The 18,272-nt window shown below is 44.8% G+C and overlaps 10 protein-coding genes across 10 annotated transcripts; 4 read left to right on the top strand and 6 right to left on the bottom strand.

Annotated features, from left to right (window-relative positions):
- Positions 1-53: 53 nt before the first annotated feature.
- On the bottom strand, positions 54-1,589 carry TAF6 (TATA-binding protein-associated factor TAF6; the record flags this gene model as incomplete). The annotated part of the gene is made up of 1 exon (XM_002556095.1): positions 54-1,589. The coding sequence occupies one exon, from the start codon at positions 1,587-1,589 to the stop codon at positions 54-56; it is 1,536 nt and encodes a 511-aa protein (XP_002556141.1).
- A 104-nt stretch (positions 1,590-1,693) lies between these two features.
- Positions 1,694-1,939, top strand: DAD3 (Dad3p; the record flags this gene model as incomplete). The annotated part of the gene is made up of 1 exon (XM_002556094.1): positions 1,694-1,939. The coding sequence occupies one exon, from the start codon at positions 1,694-1,696 to the stop codon at positions 1,937-1,939; it is 246 nt and encodes an 81-aa protein (XP_002556140.1).
- Positions 1,940-2,001: 62 nt separating this feature from the next.
- Positions 2,002-3,123, bottom strand: ARC40 (Arc40p; the record flags this gene model as incomplete). Its single annotated transcript, XM_002556093.1, has 1 exon — positions 2,002-3,123. One exon carries the CDS (start codon positions 3,121-3,123, stop codon positions 2,002-2,004), a length of 1,122 nt encoding a protein of 373 aa, XP_002556139.1.
- Positions 3,124-3,840: 717 nt separating this feature from the next.
- Positions 3,841-5,175, top strand: NSA1 (ribosome biosynthesis protein NSA1; the record flags this gene model as incomplete). Its single annotated transcript, XM_002556092.1, has 1 exon — positions 3,841-5,175. The coding sequence occupies one exon, from the start codon at positions 3,841-3,843 to the stop codon at positions 5,173-5,175; it is 1,335 nt and encodes a 444-aa protein (XP_002556138.1).
- A 78-nt stretch (positions 5,176-5,253) lies between these two features.
- CUE3 (Cue3p) lies at positions 5,254-7,053 on the bottom strand (the record flags this gene model as incomplete). The annotated part of the gene is made up of 1 exon (XM_002556091.1): positions 5,254-7,053. One exon carries the CDS (start codon positions 7,051-7,053, stop codon positions 5,254-5,256), a length of 1,800 nt encoding a protein of 599 aa, XP_002556137.1.
- A 344-nt stretch (positions 7,054-7,397) lies between these two features.
- Positions 7,398-10,769, top strand: VHC1 (Vhc1p; the record flags this gene model as incomplete). Its single annotated transcript, XM_002556090.1, has 1 exon — positions 7,398-10,769. One exon carries the CDS (start codon positions 7,398-7,400, stop codon positions 10,767-10,769), a length of 3,372 nt encoding a protein of 1,123 aa, XP_002556136.1.
- A 54-nt stretch (positions 10,770-10,823) lies between these two features.
- ABD1 (mRNA (guanine-N7)-methyltransferase) lies at positions 10,824-12,065 on the bottom strand (the record flags this gene model as incomplete). The annotated part of the gene is made up of 1 exon (XM_002556089.1): positions 10,824-12,065. One exon carries the CDS (start codon positions 12,063-12,065, stop codon positions 10,824-10,826), a length of 1,242 nt encoding a protein of 413 aa, XP_002556135.1.
- A 168-nt stretch (positions 12,066-12,233) lies between these two features.
- On the top strand, positions 12,234-14,669 carry PRP5 (DEAD-box RNA helicase PRP5; the record flags this gene model as incomplete). The annotated part of the gene is made up of 1 exon (XM_002556088.1): positions 12,234-14,669. The coding sequence occupies one exon, from the start codon at positions 12,234-12,236 to the stop codon at positions 14,667-14,669; it is 2,436 nt and encodes an 811-aa protein (XP_002556134.1).
- A 24-nt stretch (positions 14,670-14,693) lies between these two features.
- Positions 14,694-15,068, bottom strand: KLTH0H05830g (uncharacterized protein; the record flags this gene model as incomplete). Its single annotated transcript, XM_002556087.1, has 1 exon — positions 14,694-15,068. One exon carries the CDS (start codon positions 15,066-15,068, stop codon positions 14,694-14,696), a length of 375 nt encoding a protein of 124 aa, XP_002556133.1.
- Positions 15,069-15,244: 176 nt separating this feature from the next.
- Positions 15,245-17,188, bottom strand: KLTH0H05808g (uncharacterized protein; the record flags this gene model as incomplete). The annotated part of the gene is made up of 1 exon (XM_002556086.1): positions 15,245-17,188. The coding sequence occupies one exon, from the start codon at positions 17,186-17,188 to the stop codon at positions 15,245-15,247; it is 1,944 nt and encodes a 647-aa protein (XP_002556132.1).
- Positions 17,189-18,272: the final 1,084 nt, after the last annotated feature.

Genomic DNA, 18,272 nt, shown 5'->3' with positions numbered 1-18,272 from the left:
AATTTCAATGGCTATGAAGCTGGGCTTCCAAAGTGCGTCTGTCTGTGCACACCTTATTCTCCAAAAAAGATTGCAGCCACCAGTTCGCTCGCATCTGATCTTTCAAGTAGTCTATCAGCAATAGTGGATCCACAGCGCTTGACCAAGTTCTCCTTTTGGCTCTGAGTGATCTCTTCGTCATATTTTTGGCCAGGAGGCAAGTCAGATTTGAGCACGACAAGCGATTCGATAATCACATCGCACAGTAATTTTGTTTCTTGTTCTGTAAACCTGCCTGTATGGCCGCCTTCATCTTTGTCGTTCTCTTTTGTAGTATGCTCTTCAAACACCAAATTTGCCCAGCTTTGTAAGTTGCCTAGAAAGAACCGAACTGACTCAGGCCCGAGAACAGCCACTCCTTTTATGCAACCATAGTAAGTGCCGAATGATCTATTTGTATCCAAAAACGTCTTCAGTAGCGTCCGCATAACCCTAGGCTTGAGCGATTTATAAACTTGTGGAAACTTTCTCAAAACATGATCTAGCAAAGAAGCTGCAAAGTCTCTCAAGGCATTAGTTTTTTCCAAGAACTCCGTTCCAGTATCTTTCGACACCTTTTCAGAAGCTTCTCGTTGCTCCTTCGAAGAATTTGGTGGAGGATTATCTCCCAGTTTCTTAGCCAGCAGAAGAGTCAGAATCGAGGGCATCAGCGAATGAATATAGGGGTCTAGGAAGACGTGTGTGTTACTCAAAAGAGAATAGATCATCTCGAGCATTGTTGTAAGAAGGTCAAGGTCCGACAAGTTGTGAGTTATCTGCTCCGCGATAAATTGTATGAAGTAGGGAACCAACTGATGCAGGCCTGTATCTGAACGTAGGGAAGTAAGAGCCGCTGCTCTCAAATGGTGAGCTTTATCGTCTCTATCCTTCGAAATGAGGGCGCCAACAACCTTATCAAAATAGATCTGAAGCTCTTTAGACAACACATGTTTGACCAAGGGCTTCACTTCGTTGGCTTGTCCTGGCTTGATCAGTGAAATATGTTGAGTTTCCTTTTCATCAGAAGCAGAAGTTTGAAAGCTCGTGTCATTGATAGTTGTAACAATCGCCCCACGAACTATTGGAGGCTGAGACATCCGAATATCGTTCAGGCTAGGATTCTGAGGTATCGTTGGTTGCACTCCTTCAATGGCTAGCCAATGTGTAGTAAAGGTAGGCAAACGAGGAACTTTGGGCAGTGGTTCATTAATAAGCTTATCAAAATCGACTTCCTCGTCATTCAAGTAATATAATGTCTGGCCTCCAGGGGCATTAACTTTTGAAAAAGAAGCATCTTTGGCTCTGGCTGACCCGTCTTGATATCCATACAAAGGTTCAACATTGAGTACTCTTAGGGCCCTGGCAATGTCCTCAGTGGTCAAAACCTCTCTTTTAGCGTGTCTCTTGAACTTTACGGCTTGCTCCACAATTTCGAGAATACGGTACTCCACATCCATTGCAAGTGATCTCAAAACGTCATCGCTGATGTTCGTTATCCCAAGCGAGTCAGCTACATCCTTCACTGTATCTTGGGGTGACCAAATGGTATAAGACTGCTGCTGGCTGGCCATCTTGGTGCGGTACTGCGTCTGACTTTGATCTGCAAAGTTAAAAGTATGTTAAAGAACTTCGATATAACAAACATTTTTATTTACCAATACGTTGAAAAGCAGTAATGGATGAGCTAACACCGCTTCAAAGAAGCATTCTGAGTAAATACGAGACGCTTGCAGATTCACTACACAACCTCGATGAAACTATAAAGGATTTGAGCAGACGCGATGTGCCTGAATCGCCAGAAGAGGTGCTGCGGCAACTTCGTGAGATTGAAATTAAGATCGCCCTGGTGGGGACCTTACTCAAAGGAAGTGTCTATTCCCTGGTTTTGCAGAGGCGGGGCCTGAAGCAAGGAGAGGCCTAAAAGGAGAGATTGTAATGTTGGTACGTAAGATGGTCTATGAAAGGTAGTCGAAAGCCTTCTGTTTAAACACGATAGATAACAATTTTGCCATCCAAGCCACAGGAGGAGACCTCAGTGACATTTCCGGCTGTGACAGAGTAGGGCGCGAGCTCGACAATAGCATTTTCATGGGTGGATTCTTGCACCTGGGCCGAAACTTTTCCTTTGAGATCAAGTTCTTTGAACTTTTTAAGCGCTGACATACCGAAAGGCGCGTTTCCTTCGTCGTCGTCATCTCCGGTAGAAGCAGACGCAGGAGTGCTAGGGGCGATATCCTTGTCGATGTTCTTCGAAAACTGCCACCCAGAAGCGCCTTCTCCGAACAACACTGGATGGCATGAAAACCCGCCGCACAGAGCTTCATGGTCGTTTATCCACACCAACGCCATGAGCGGAAGGCCCTCAGGAGAAAATGTGGTCGAAACGTGGTCAGAGGGGTCCACGACATTAAAAGAGCCATCATGAGCAACGTAGGCAAGCTTCTCCTGGGAGCTTCTCCATTGCACGTCGTGGATCCACGCGCCGTGGTACCATTCGCGAATTAGAGCACCGAAGGGGAATTTCTCAGCCCAAGGCGAGTTTGCAACTTGATCACGCGAGTCCAGCCCCTTCACGAACCCCGAGAACGCGCGAACATAACCGTCTGTTCCACCACACGCGAGCATGATACCATTGTCGTGCCACGAAACGCAGTTGATGGTTGACTTGATGGGCTTTTTGATGTGCTTCGACACCCACCAGTCGTTTTCCTGCTCGTAGTAGCACACCGCGATGATTCGAGCAGACGAACCCACTGCGAACTTGTAGCCGCTAGGAGCCCACTGCACGCAAGTGGCGGCTCTGTTAATACGCAGAAGCACTAAGGTGGGCTTGTAAGTCCCGTCGCTCAATGGCTCCCAAACAATCGCATTTCTGTCCTGCGAACAGGTTACGATTCGGCCGTGGATCGAGATGTCAACGGCAGTCACGGTCTTGTCATGGTCAGGCAAGGTCGCCACTAGTGCGGGCTTGCCTCCAGGCGTTAGTTTGAAGACAAGGCAGTCACTGTTGAGAGTTACTGCAACAAGAGACCGATCTTGCGAGAAGCAATGGGAATAAATGGGCGCCTTCGCAAGCTTGAGGTTGGCAACAATTGAGTTTGACATTAGGAGACTCTCGACTAACGTCTAGGATTTGTGTAAACGTACTTCTACTAAAGTTTGGCTTGACTCTATGTTTCCCTACAATTTGCCCATGTATTACCTCCTATAAAGTGAGCCTGCAGGATCTCACGATAAATTATCACCGAATACGTTTATTGAAAATACTCGGCACCATGAGTACAGGGGCGGCTTTGTACTCGCGCAAAGGAGGGAATCAAAAAGCGCCTGGCGCGGACTTTCATTACCGCATTGACTCTTGGTCACATGAACTGTCACATGCCATATCAATTTAAAGTGATCTTTACGCGAAATACGGAAAGTCCAGTCATCGAACAAAGGGTACTCCTTTCACTGTTTCTCGAACCAAATCGAGCTTGCACAGCGGGGACGTCTGCTTGATCTTCTGTTGGGGTGCGTTCACGTGCTTTGAGTGCTGATAGCTAACTTTAACTTCTCTAGGTCTAAGTAAAACATTTATAACCGCTTGAGTTTAGAACCTTGAAAGCAGTAGTTTAAAAGGTCACATAACTCTCCTGAATGCTCACGACTATTCTTTCGCTTGGCATTTAAGCGCCCATTGGTCTCGAAATGACTGTTCGTTTGAAGAGACTTAGAAAATTTTCCATACCTGTGCAAATAGCTCATCGCATCTCATCTCATCGTAGCTCTATAGAACGCGAAGGGTGTCGTTTCTCAGAAGAACACTAAACTCAGAGCTCAATGAGGTTACTAATAGCCTGCGACGACAGTGGCAGTATCAAGGAGCTGATATGCAATAAAAATACCAACACATCTGTACAGACCGCCCCGCAGCCTTTCCACCTTGGCGCTCATCTTCCTGAAGGTTTCGGTAGCCGAGTTGAAATAATGAAAATGATTGGGCCGCAGCACCTTCTGGTTGCCAGAGCCAATGGAAGTATCCAGCTTATTGAACTCAAGCGCGTCGATCGCGATGTTTCCGTAAAGGACCCCGCCAAAGAGCCTATATTCCAAGTCTCAGAAATGCATGCAGCCTCTACAATTAGCGGCCTATTTGATGAAGCTAGGCTTCTCAGCATTCACAAGTCCTCTAAAAAAAGATCAAGACCGAGAGATGGTTTCGTAGCGCTTGAGTTGGTCCCGCAAACCTCGGATCGCGTTTTCAGCGCCACTAAGTCAGGGCTAGTACATGTTCTAAGCATAGAAAACGGCGAGCTCAAGCTTATCAGCTCAAACTCGGTGAAGGCTCCACTAGAATTTGCACAGGTATACGATCTAGTTGCCGCGCAGAAAACACGTCAAAAAAAAAGAGCCTCTGCTAAACTCACATTTGCATATGGTGGCGAAGAAAACCTCGTCAAAATTGCTCAATTCACATCTAGCTACAAAACGATAGAACAAATATGGGAGGCCAAGAATGTTTCAAACGACAGGCTTGATCTAAAAGTTCCTGTATGGCCCATGAAGCTAAAGTTTCTTGAGCCCGCATCGGCGGCTGTCGATGAGGGTAAAGTCAACTATCAATTTGTTACTATAAATCGTCTAGGGCTCTTCAGGGAATACAGGACATTAACTGGACGTAAACCCATGCTGTCCAAGGCTCTTTTACCCAAGAATGAGTTTGCTACTCAGTTACAGGTTATCAATAGTGATGTCACGCCGGCGGGAAACATAAGATCTAATAGCTTTGAAAATCTCCAGTTTGTCACCAGCGACCTTAAAAAGAACGTGTTTTCTTTCAATGCTGCGTCGGGATCATTAGGAAAGTACGGGAATGGGGACATTACTGGGCACGCCTCATTTTTAAACATAGAGAAGAAGTACTTACTGCAGGGTGGTCTTGACAGATATGTTAGAGTCTTCGACGCTGAATCTCGTGCAGTGATCTGTAAGTGCTACACCGGTTCCAAGATCAGCTCAGTGGTCTTGGTGGACGAAGAAGAAATTGACGTTCCACAACTGAACGAAAACAAGAAGAGAAGGCCAAAGCACAAAGATGACAAGGCTGAAGCTGAAGATGACGAGAAGCTTTGGAGTACGCTCGAGTCGTCGGCTAAAAAACTGAAGAAAAGTTAGCTTATTAGTTACGACCACTTCTATGTAGTAAAATACCAGGACAACCGAACGTTACGTCCCATTACATTAGTTAACACACTACGGTGAAACTCTGCTTATTTTCTTATCGTGTCCCGACTTTCTATTGTGGTTCGCCCGGGCACTCTTGTGTTTCTCTTTTCTTGCGTTTTGCTTTTTCTTGTCTGAAGCGCCGTTCTGCTGTGTCGATTTCGGGGCTACACTATTACCCTTAGCCTCTCTTACGCTATTGTTGCGTTCAGTTTTATTTTGCGCTGCAGCGCTCTCGTTCTTGTTTTGTACAAATGCTCTTTTACCTGTACGGACATTGCCCCTGAACATATACCTTTCTTCTAGTATTTGGGCACGCTTTGGGCTACGTTCCAGCATTCTGGCCCAACCTTCAATTTGCTCATCAGACCAGGATGTGCTTGTCTTCAATTCTTTTCTAGCCTTTGAGTTTCTGTTGGACCTATCAAACAATTCTTTGTTCTCTTTGAGTAGTTCCCATAAATGCCCCTCAATCTTGTCATAATTATTTCCATTCGCACTTTGGCGATCATCAGAATCTAAATTGCCCAGTGCATCGCGTTGGACTTCAGCATCATCATAAGTGTCATCCTTTTCGTCTTCATCCGCTTGGTAGAGCAGCGCAAGAGCCCTAGTCAAAGTTTTGTTCCTAACTTCGTCGGGGACATGGTCTCGGGTTGTAACCTCATCGGGCTTCGAAAATCGGTCTGCTTTTCCGAGTTCGCTTTCAAAATTAGTATTCTTCATCTCCTCCTGCTTGTTTCTTGTTACCTCATCAATTAAAGGTGCTTTATCAGTTTCCGTAGGGCTCTCGAAGAAGCTGTTTATAGTTCGTTCAACATCACCGTCATGTGCTTGAAGGCGCCTCTCGACCTGACCTACAGTCAAATGGGGAAAAACCTCTATTATTGTTTGAACGTCTTCAACGCTAATAGTGGGCGCTTTGTTGTTGTTTTTGGTCAATAACGCTCTCAGAAATGGCAGCTTAGCCTTCAGGCCACTGAAGTGCGCCTGAAACTGTTCATTTATCAAAAGAGATCCCATTAAAGGGTGAAAATGTAATGATTCAAGGTCGAAAACATTCGACTCTGATATTAGTTCGACTATCCTATCTTCCGAGGCCGTGAGGTAACTCAGTATGCCGATCTTTTTTGCAATGTCTCTCAACGGTTTCAAATCACTCGAAAACCATGACTCTAGTATTTCTGCCCACTTTGTTGTCAAAAACTGGTTAGTAAAAGGTTTTGTATGTATGTCTCCAGCAGATAGCAGGTTTTCAAGAGCCTTCAAGTCTACCCGAGTGAACTTCGACGTTTCTATAAGTTGCTTGAGATGCTGATGGAGCTGATAAATTCGGTTAATTTGAGCTTTTTGAGTGTTAATTGCAGGTTTGAGTGACCCGTCGATCAGTAAGCGCACTGTACCTGGATTTTCCTTTACGTAAAGCCTCACAAAATCCCACAGTACATCGCATGAAATTTGTAAATGTAGTAAGCCGCAAGTTTTGATGACAGTAAGGACCCAGCTTCTCAGTACCTGCAGCTGCTCACAAACATTCGTGTTCATGCCCAAGCTCAGCAGTTTACCTTCTTCATTGGAGAGCTCTTTAAGGTAGCTTTTGATGAACATACATAAGTTCTCGTAAGTTGAGTCCTCAAGTTGTTCCAAATGGCCTTCTGACATAAGGTAGGTGAAGTACTGGTTATAGGTCTCAAGTAGATGCAACCAAATCACAGGGTCTTTCTCAACCATTGCTGCTCGCAACTTGAAGGGAGGAAACTTCACAATAGGAAGCGATATTTTATCACCGCCATTGATTTCTATAACTCTCTGGTACCGATTAAGATTCATGACTGTAACTTTTGCCACGCTTCGCTTGCTTGGTTTTTGTATGTCGATATTACCATTCAAATTATTATCGAATTGTGCAATGGCAATAATTTACAAAATATTATAGAAAGAGAGAATTGAAGTCCAAAAAGGATCTAGAACTGCATGGTGATTGTTTCTACGGTAGGCAAAGTGTCGGAGTGTCATTAAAAGGATCTTTGAAGCATTCGAGCAAACTCTTTGTTATTCACGTGATTAGTACATAATCACAAGATACCGGATCATGATAAGCAAAGTTGAGAACCTTGACAACATTGCTGAAGTCCGCTACCAAAAGGGCTTGATAGTCGGAAGACTGCAATTCAATGTCCAAGTTCTTCGAGATCCCCGGATCTCACAAACCTACTAAGAAAGGTGAAGAGCAAGCACTGAGCCGCCCTCAAAATGAGAGCTTAAGTTATTTCAATTACGGTTCTACAAAGCGTGTACCCAAAACATCATCAAAACTTGACCCCGACAACCCAAACAAGAGTAAACTCGGAACTTTTGATGGTGTTTTCGTACCGACTACGCTAAACGTGTTGTCGATTTTGATGTTTTTGCGTTTTGGGTTCATTATAGGTCAGATGGGCGTGCTGGGAACGCTTTTCCTATTGCTTTTGAGCTATGGTATCAATCTACTCACAACCTTGAGTATATCTGCAATCTCTACGAATGGGACTGTCAGAGGTGGCGGTGCATACTACATGATTTCACGTTGCCTAGGTCCGGAGTTCGGCGGCTCAATAGGTCTCATCTTCTTTTTGGGACAAATGCTGAATAGTGGTATGAATGTTGTGGGCATAATCGAGCCCATCATGTATAACTTTGGAACCAGCATTGATAGCGAAACGCCAGCTCTCTACCCGCTTTTACGGAGAGGATACTGGTGGGAGTTCGGTTATGCTTCATTCATACTTCTCATTTGTCTTATCATATCCATGGTCGGTTCTGCAATGGTCTCACGAGCTGGGAAGGTGTTGTTTTGGCTTCTACTCTTTTCGACCTTTTCAATTCCACTCTCCGCGCTTTTAGTGGCACCTTTCAATGATGGAGAGGTTAACTACACGGGCCTCTCTTCAGAAACCCTCAAAATGAACTTGTATCCTCAGTTTACAAAGCATGCTGCGGGATCTTTATTAAAAGGAAAAGAAACCTTTAATGATCTTTTTGGCATCTTCTTTCCGGCAACAGCTGGTATCTTTGCAGGCGCAGGGATGAGTAGCGAGCTGAGAAAGCCTTCCAAGTCCATCCCCAAAGGTACTCTTTGGGGACTGGCGTTGACTTTCGCTTGCTATCTTCTTGTCATTGTAACGATTGGTTCTTGTGTTCCTCGCGATTCTCTTCATAAAGACGTTCAAATTATCCAAACCGTTAGTGCGTCTCAGATAGTAATACTGGTGGGAGAGTTGTCAACCTCCATTTTCTCAATTATAGTTGGTATTGTTGGGGCGGCTTACGTGCTTGAAGCGATAGCGAAGGATTCCATCTTTCCTGGTATCTCTATATTTGAGAAAAAGCCGCTCTACTCTGTTTTGTTTTCCTGGTTTCTCACTCAACTGTGTCTCTTTTCGGATGTGAATAAAATTGCCACAATAATTACCATGGCCTTCTTGATGACATTCCTGGTAATGAACCTGGCCTGCTTTTTGTTAGAGATTTCTTCTGCTCCAAACTTCAGGCCTTCTTTCAATTACTTTGACCGATACACAGCTTTTATTGGTGGCAGTTTGTCTCTCATTGCCATGTTCATCGTTGACATGATATCAGCAGCAGTGGTTATTCTAACAATATCCACAATTTTCGTGGTGATTCATTTCTTCTCCCCACCAAAACCCTGGGGCGATGTTTCACAAAACATAATATACCATCAAGTTCGCAAATACTTGTTACGTTTACGTCAGGATAATGTGAAATACTGGAGGCCACAGATCCTGTTGTTGGTTGACAATCCTAGGACTAGTTGGAACTTGATCAAGTTTTGCAATCACCTCAAAAAGGGAGGGCTTTATGTCCTAGGGCATGTTACTGTTAGCAAAACCTTCCAAGGCGAATACGAAGAAATGAGGAGGCAAACAAAGGCATGGGTTAAAATCAGGGACATGGCTAACATTAAAGCTTTTGTACAAGTTGGGACTGGCCCTACCCTACCGTGGGGTGTTAGAAATGTGTTTTTAGGCTCTGGGCTGGGGGGTATGAAACCCAACATCACCGTAATAGGTTTTTTCGATCTGAAAAACTACCACGAAACTCGAAACAAAGCGTCAGATGCGTTGGAAAGGGGAAAGTACAGTAAGAATTTCCAGGGACTGAGAGCGGCTCGCAGAGATGATGGGAGCGTGGCTGTTGAGATACCTGATAATGTCGGCTTGCTTCCCACTGATGATTGTAAAAACGAAAGGAAGATAAAGGTTCAGCAGTGGGTTCAAATAATAGAAGACCTCTCCTTGATGCACAGTAATATTGCTGTAGCGAGAGGATTTCTAGATCTTTCACTGCCTAGCAAAGGCGACCATTCCAAGAAGAAAAGATTCATTGATCTTTATCCCATACAAATGTCGGCGAAAGTCATCCTCGAAGAAAATTCCTCAGAAGGCATCCTTGCCACTAACTTTGACACGTATACACTAATTTTGCAGCTCGGTGCTATTCTGGTCACTGTCCCATCTTGGAAAAAGACACATCAGCTGCGAGTTGTGGTATTTGTTGAGAGTGAGTCAGAGAGACATGACGAAAACAAGAGAATTACGAACCTCCTTGGCATTCTACGTATCGAGGCTGAGGTAGTGGTGTTGTCGTTAGATCAATTCCGGGTATACAACACCATTATAAAGGGGGATCCAATCCAAGTGCAAGAAGTTTCAGACGTTTTGAAAGATGATCCTTGGTGGGCAGAGCTTGTGGATGCAAGAACAACCCACAAGACGCGGAGACGTTTTAGCGCTGGTGCCCATCCAATGGCAGAAATTCCAAAGAATGCAAGGAGAACCACGCCCAAATACAATGTTTCGCAACTTCAAAGACTTGGGGTTTCCATGACTATGACTTCAAACTTCTTGAAGGCCAACTTGAGCATTACAGATCTATCGGATGATGAGGACACTTACATGGATCAAGATTCTGAAGTTCTTGGAGATTCATCGTCCAAAATAAACTCTGACAGGGAGGATAATAATCAAAGGCCAGCTACAAACAGTTCTAGAGACAACTTGCGGCCAAAAACAAGCAGAGTTTCCGATGAAAGGTCTGTGAGATCCTTGATGCCAGTATTCTCCAGTGATGCAATTCCAAAGACAAAAGTCATCGAGGACGCAAGCGGGGACGAACCTTCTCTTGTACCTGTGGTCGAAGGTGCGGAACTCCATCCGCCCGCATTTGACAAACGAACAACCAAGAATCGGGTACAAACTCCGCTTTCGCCTTGCCAATCGAGCGAAAGCTTATTAGCTGATCTACGAGGGCTGACTTTTAACGATGTCCCTAGCAGGGCTCAGCATCTGATTTTGAATGACGTCATGAGCCAGGTTTCAAAAGATTCTGATTTGATTTTTTCAACGCTGCCTATTCCGCCATTAAACACCCACAAAAGCGAAGAGGGTAGTCTTGAGTATGTGGAAAACCTTCACGTGTGGTTGGCTGGGCTACCACCTACAATGCTGATAAATTCCAAATCTACCACAGTCACCACTGCTTTGTAGGTAGAACCTGCAGCATTTAAAAGCTGACTTTAAAAACTTCAATAAAACTTACATTTACTTCACCTTCTTGAATGCAAATACGGTGTAAAAATATGATGCTGCTTCTTTCTCATCTCCTTCGACGCCGTACTTTCCATCACTCCTCTGCAAGCCCTCTTGCATTTTTGGGGAGAACTTGTTGATCCATTTTGGTATCTCCTGTACGAAAAAGGCGTTGAAAGGCATTTGGAGTTCAAGTTCTAAGCCGTACTCATCTGCCAAACTTCTTAGAGTCTCAAAAGGTATGACATATTCAGGAACGTTGTCAATAGCGTCCTCTAGCCAGTAGGTGTACATCTGGCCAAACGGCGAGGTAAACTCGTTATTATTTTTTTGGTAATCACTGTTCTCGAATGTAACTTTGTAGATAGCGTTTCCCCAAGAAGGCTTATCGACATCCTTCGTAATTTTGTTGAGTTTATACCTTATGAATTCTGAGTCAGGAATGGTGCCTATGAAGTACCCTCCTATTTTTAGTGACTTTGTCACATTGAGTAGAGTTCTTCTAGCCTTTTCCTCCGACTCGAATGCATAATGCAAGCAGAATTGCGCAGACACGACATCGCAGGGAAACCTGCATTCTGGAAAAGGCTCAACGGCCACGCCCAGTGATTCTCCAAAACAGTCACCTGTTATCAAGATAACCTGATAATCTAAGTTACCCATGGAGGAAAAACGCTTCTGTGCTTCGACAATCGAGGCATTGGAGATATCAATTCCTATAAACTGCGAGATTCCGGCAGCTCCGTACTTTCTAAGATCACCGCCTTTGCCGCAACCCATTTCGAGAACAACATTTCCTGGAAAGGTAAATTTATCAATTAGCATGTACTTGATGGCATTGTTAAAATTCCGGAGTTTGATGATTGGCGAAAGATGCCTCCTTCTGCGTTTTGCGACAAAAGTCCGTTCATTGTAGTGCTTGCGAATAATTTGATCAACATTCACCACTTTGTTAGCCGTCATGTCTATTTCGTGCCTTTTTATCTGTTCTTCGCGCATTTTATGCAACTGGTGTTTCTTCCTTCGTTCCTCACTATCATACCTCTGGTGCTTACGCTTTTGAATTTTGAAAACAGGCTTTTCGAGCTCTTTTTTGTCGTCGTCTCCCTCTTGTTCGACTTCTTCAACCTTGGACTGCTCTTCTTCTGCAGGCTTTGGAGTTGGCTTTTTAACTATGGTCTCATTAGGAGAGCCGTACTGCTTGTCATATTGTTCTTGGCTCATCCAAACCGGCTTTTCCGGTCTGACGTTCATCTTCGAAGCTTTTTATATGGCTATCTGCTGCTTTTAGAAGTTAGAGCTTAGTACTGTTATAAGTATTAATTTAATTAAAACATCTTTCGAAATCTTGATATTCATTCATTACACACACACCTCAGAAGGAGACCTCTTTGAGATCAGGCAAATTAAGAGGAGTAATAAATGAGTACTGTAAGTGCTGAAGAGAAGAAGAGGCTGCTCTTAGAAAGGAGAAATAAATGGAAGCAGAAAAAGGCAGAGTTTGATGCTTTAAAGGTGCGGCAAGAAACTAACAAAGAGAGTAGAGTTGAAAGCAGTGGGACGCTGAGCAAAATAGAAAATGGTACGCAGAAGGCATTGAATCGCAACGAGGAAAGCTCAAAGCCTGTTGGCAAAAGGTCTTCGAAAGTTAAGAAGCGAGCATTCGAGGAAAGTGACGAAGAAGAGGAGCCGGCGAAGGTCGAGCTTTTCAGACCGGATGAACACCCGGACGTCAATAGCCCCCTAAACTTGGATGCGGGAACGACCGTCGTAGATGAAGATCCTCTGGATTTGTTCATGCAAAGGTTGAACACCGACAACAACGACAAAGATCGCGGGATTTTAGATGCAGACGTTTTGGACGATGCCCTTTCCGAGGAAGAGGCCGTTCATGAGATTGATGGTGTCGAAGCAGAGTTTATGCGCTTGAAAAAACTTAAATCGAAGAAAAGAGTCAAGAGATTGAATACCCAGACCCAAAAATTAGAACCATTCGTTAAGGACTTCTACATAGAGCCAGAGGAAATTAAAAATATGAGTGAAACTGAAATTGATGAACTGCGGCTCGGTCTAGATAACGTCAAAATCAAAGGTCAAGGCTGTCCTCGCCCTATCGTAAAATGGTCGCAGTTAGGATTAACCACGGATATTATGGACTTAATAACAAAAGAGTTTGCCTTTGTATCACCGACGCCCATTCAAGCACAAGCAATTCCTGCCATAATGGCTGGACGAGATGTAATTGGGATATCTAAAACAGGGTCAGGGAAAACGGTATCCTTCTTGCTTCCTTTACTAAGACAAATAAAAGCTCTACGTCCGTTAACTAGCGGGGAAACAGGACCCATGGGATTAATTCTTGCACCCACCAGAGAGCTAGCCGTCCAAATTCATGAAGAAACAGAAAAGTTTCTGAATCCCGTATCCAAACTGCGATCAATTTGCTGTACAGGCGGTTCTGAACTAAAACAGCAAATTAAGGAATTGAAAAAGGGTGTCGAGATTGTTGTCGCTACTCCAGGAAGGTTTATTGATCTTTTGACGCTAAACTCAGGAAAGCTTTTGAATACAGAGCGCGTTACTTTTGTTGTGATGGATGAAGCGGACCGTTTGTTCGATCTTGGTTTCGAGCCTCAAATCACGGAGATCATGAAGACTATAAGGCCGGATAAGCAGTGCGTTCTGTTTAGCGCAACGTTTCCGACTAAGCTGAAATCTTTTGCATCAAGAATTTTGGACAGACCCATCAGCATAACCATAAACTCAAAAAGCTTGATTAACGAAAACATTGAGCAGCAGTTGAGGATTTACGACAATGATGAGAGTAAGTTTGAAGGTTTACTCGATATTCTCAGAAAACAAACCCAAATGAGTTCAGACGATGAAAGAGACGAAAAAATCATTGTGTTTCTATCTAGTCAACAAATTTGTGACTTGATTTACTATAGGTTGCAGGAGCAAAATTACACAACATATGCCATACACGCTGGTAAACCTTACAATGAGCGAGCTTCAAGTTTGGAGAAGTTTAAAAATACGAAAAATGGGATTCTGTTGTGTACCGAGGTTCTTTCTCGGGGGCTTAACGTTCCAGAGGTTTCTCTCGTCATTATTTACAATGCTGTAAAAACCTTTGCACAGTATGTTCACACTACCGGTCGAACTGCACGTGGTGACAAGCATGGAACTGCTGTTACGCTTTTGTTGAGCGACGAGTTGGCGGCATCCTACATATTGAACAAATCGCTGCGCGATACTGAGATAGAACTGCTCGACGAAGGAACTATTGAGAAACTGAAAGCTATGGCAAATAAATTTGATTCGGGTATGAAGACAGGCAAGTACAGACTCACCAAAGGTTTTGGAGGTAAAGGGCTTGAGCACATGGAGAAACTCAACGACGAGAAACACAACCAGGAGTTAAAGCAGTATAACGTTCCTGAACAATCCAAAGGATCAGAGAAGGAGGATGACAACCATCCAGAGGCCGACCAAGTTATAGTTCCAAAACTAGAATATGTCTTTTTGCAAAACAAAAATCCAAATGGGCGGATAACTTACAGTGCGGAAGTCAACGTCAATGATCTTCCGCAGCTTGTGAGATGGGAAGCAACCAAAAACACAACATTATCTTTTATCAAGCATGAGACTGCATGCAGCATTACAAATAGGGGAAGGTTCTATCCAGAAGGCTCCGGCCCTAAAAGTGCAAGTGATGAACCTAAGCTGTATCTGTTAATAGAAGCACATGAAGAAAAAGATGTGAGACTTGCTATTGAACTACTCGAGGATAAAGTTAAGGAAGGAGTCAAAAAAGTTAGCATCAATGAAGCCAAGAGCAGTAAGTTTTCGTTATAGAATCGTTTATATAAGTTTTACATTTCAATCATACACCAGGCGCTGGTCTTTCTCTAACTGGCGGATTTCTGCGGTTTCTCTGAGGTGCGTTTGAAGAGTTTTGGCGCGCTCTTCAGCCAGCTTCTTCCCCAGTTCACCTTTGTCTAACTGCTTCTGCGATTTCTCGAACCGTTCAGCGGCGGCTTGCCCAGCAGCCCGTTTTGCGGAAACATCTTTGTCTGTCTCACCCGAGTCCGATAGGGCCTTCCCTGAACCCGACTTTTTGTGTAAACGTGAGGTTTGTGGCTTACTGTCACCCTGAGCCGACCCCCGAGCACTCTGCTTTGGCTTCGACCTCTGTACCGAAGTGTGCGCCCCCTTGCCCTGGGAGCGGTCTTCTTTACTCGCGCAAAGGCCCATGGAGCTCTCACTTTACTGCTTTGAAGGTTATCAATAAACGCTGAAAAAGACAAAAGAAGGACCATACCGTAAAATAAAACTAGATATCATAATTAGAATAGTAGATGAAATGAATAGTTGTTGTTGCGTAGATTACTCGTTAAACAATCTGAGACAAACGATATGTTCTGAAGTGTTTAATTTTGAGCCACCAAGTTGTGGAATTGAGGAATATAGACGTCGCTAACGTCCAAATCGTTAAATTTAGACAATGCTTGTTGTAACACTGGGTATTTCACAGCAGTACCCGAAGTTAGACGCGAAAGCTGTCTAGAGTCACGACAGAAAGGGCTGTAACGCTTAACAATTTTCATGTAAAGCTCCAGTCTATCATTTGGCTGTTGTTGTTGTGTTTGTTGAGGAATATCGTCAAAGGCGCCAGAAGCGTTCGCGGCCTGCATTGCGGCATTGAAACCGTCGCTATAGAGATCATCTGGTTGGCTGTAAAGTTGAGTCCATGTCACAGTGGCATCTCTCAGAGCAGCCCAGTCTGCGTTGGCTATGAACGACTGGCCAATTTCGTCAGACTTTTTGACCAGGTTGCACCAACGCTGGAAAATCTCCTCGTTGGTAACGTGTACCGAACCCATGGACTTCAAAAGGATTCTGTATGCTACAATAGTTCTTGGGATCTGGTAAAGATCGTAGGCCTTGTCAATGGACTCGATGATTTGGCGGTCTCTCCACACCGTACATTTGGTCAAGATAATGTTGAAAAAAGGCTCGTCAATAGGCTTGATGTTGTTGTAAATGCTGATCATTTCTTGAAGCTGCTGTAGACCAATGATTTTGTCTTGAGAATAGTGCTCAAAAAAGATGTCGAAGAAAGTGTCGTTCAGTGATGACGAAATTCCGTGGTTCACATCGCGACCGTAGTGAACAGAGGATTTGTACCAGATATCGTAAACCTTTTGGAAGTCATGCGTTTGAGACCAGATGTTCTTCAAAAAAGATTTGACATATGAAACCTGCAAGTCGATCTTGTAAGGCATCTCGTTGTTCAAAGCTTTGTCAAAAAAGGCCTGAGAGATGTTTAAGTCTTTGCATTCACCAATGAAGGAGAGATGCGTCTCTATCAGGTAGCCGTACTTCATCTCGCTGGACTCTTCGCAAAGCTTCTGGAATAGTGTCAAAGCCATTTCATTTTCTCCAGCGCTTAAAGAGGCACGAATCATTCCCACGGACAGATTGGGGTGGAAGTAGTTGATCATGGCAGATGACTTCTCGTAGAGCTCCTGTATTTCAGCATATGTCACCCCGTTATCATAGAGAATGGGCAGAACAACGCCGACAACCCTTGGGTTCAAAAATATGTTGGCGGTGTAATTACTGTTGCCGTTGATTGCCGAACGCCAGATGCTCACAGCCTCCTCGAAAAGAAGAAGCTCCTTGAAAGCGGTGATTAGATGCATGGCACCATACTCGTTGAGCTCGACCTTTGCAGAAAGAACGTCCTGAGAAATTTCTCGAAGGGACTCACATAGGTAATTGGTCATTTCTTTGTGGAAAGACTGCGAGTCGTAGTCCGGCTTCTTGTTCATACGTGTGAGCTGGTTACGGTTTGCACGCAACCCGTTGTGTAGCAGGTGAACTAACTTAGAGACGCGGTCGCTGTTAAGCTCCGGAGTTCCAAGCAGCTCGCGATAGAGGCCCATGGCGCGGCCTATTGAGTCCCAGAAAAGCGGGTTTGTATTGGAGGCGGCCAGCGGCTGCTGTTGGCCGCGCCTGCCATTGTTATTGTTATTGTTGTTGCGTCTGCGTGGAGTTTGCGACATGTATAGGGTCTGGGCAACGCAGTCTTCGAAAGCGCACACCTTGTGGAACCAGGGCGAATCGGGCGTTGCAGACAGCTGCTTGTTGATCTTGATGTTCTTGCGCATAGCACGTACCTTGTCCACGGCCTTGGCAACATTAGGGGGCGCCGGCGCCACGGCAGCGGCCTCCTGCGAAGGGGTCCGGTCCATCGCGACCGCTGAGTTGAACCGCAGCGAGTGATGGAATGGCGACCGCGCGCTCGCGGACACAAACTGGTTGGATACTCTGCTCTTCAGCACATGTGACTGCTGGACAAATCTTAACATCCTGGACTAAATACCTGGAATTCCGAGACTCGGAACTAGTAAGCGGTTGCTTCTGGAGCGATGAGCTTTATTGCAAATTACCAGGAAACCCTTCAAAAGTCAGGCACGCCTTATTGACCGTTGCAGAACTGCTTTTATACACCTTGTGTTAGTTAAGATGCTCGCACCTTTCTCGCATGGCGTGAGGAGGCCAAAAAAAAATTCACAATCGAAAACCTTCCACGTGAAACGTGATGACAGTGGTTATCTCCTTAGTCAAACGAGAAGCGGGACGAGTGTCGGCGTAGGGGTCTCGCAGAGAGCGGTCAGTCATGCGATTTTAGTGCTTGAGCGCTGCTGTTGGAAGTGCAGCTATCGTAGGAAGAGTGAACCGTTCTGGCGTGTTCTCTGTCGGACTTACGAACCAACGTCTCGTTGCCCTTGGTTGAGCAAATAGCTCAGGAAAGAAAAGTAGAAACGTCAGAGTCATGGAAGCCTGCCGGAAAGCGCGGAGATCGGAAGAATGTGTTGGATATCGCGTGTTGATGCCGTCCTGGAGTTTCTAGTGCGAGTGGTATGGGTTGAAGTGCTGGGTCGAGGCGGGTTTTGTGCAACAGGGTGGCGATCGGCTCACTCGGCTTAGGGATCTAATAACTATGGCAAGTCGCAGACTCTATCTCTGTTGAAAACGGGGCATTTGGGCGCAGCGCGCTCAGTTGTAAAAGTTATCGGACCGTTCTCGAAGCGGGAACCTCGCTGGGGTCATTTTGGCTTACTAGCGGATCACCGCACAAGCCCACTCAGCAGAACTCCTCATAGCCTATTGAATATTTCAGGGAGGGCGTTTTGTGTGGTTGTTGGCAAAAGCCGAGAACTTCATGACACTCTTTTGTGTTACACGTTTTAGATTAGCCGCTGACGCTAGTTAAGAGCCGGGTGATAGACGTACGAAGGGATGTCTTGCGTACGCTGTAATTATATCACGTGGTTTGAAAGTATTGTTCCTCAGAGTATATCGTGATGTACGAAATGATTCTGTTTGTGTTGACAATCTGGAACTTCATTCTCTTGAATCACTAGAAGACGGAGGAACCAGCGCCTTAGT

This window comes from Lachancea thermotolerans, assembly GCF_000142805.1.
Source record: "Lachancea thermotolerans CBS 6340 chromosome H complete sequence".
Lineage (NCBI taxonomy): Eukaryota > Fungi > Ascomycota > Saccharomycetes > Saccharomycetales > Saccharomycetaceae > Lachancea > Lachancea thermotolerans.
The sequence above is the reverse complement of the archived record's forward strand: the minus strand, read 5'-3'. Positions and strand labels throughout refer to the sequence as shown.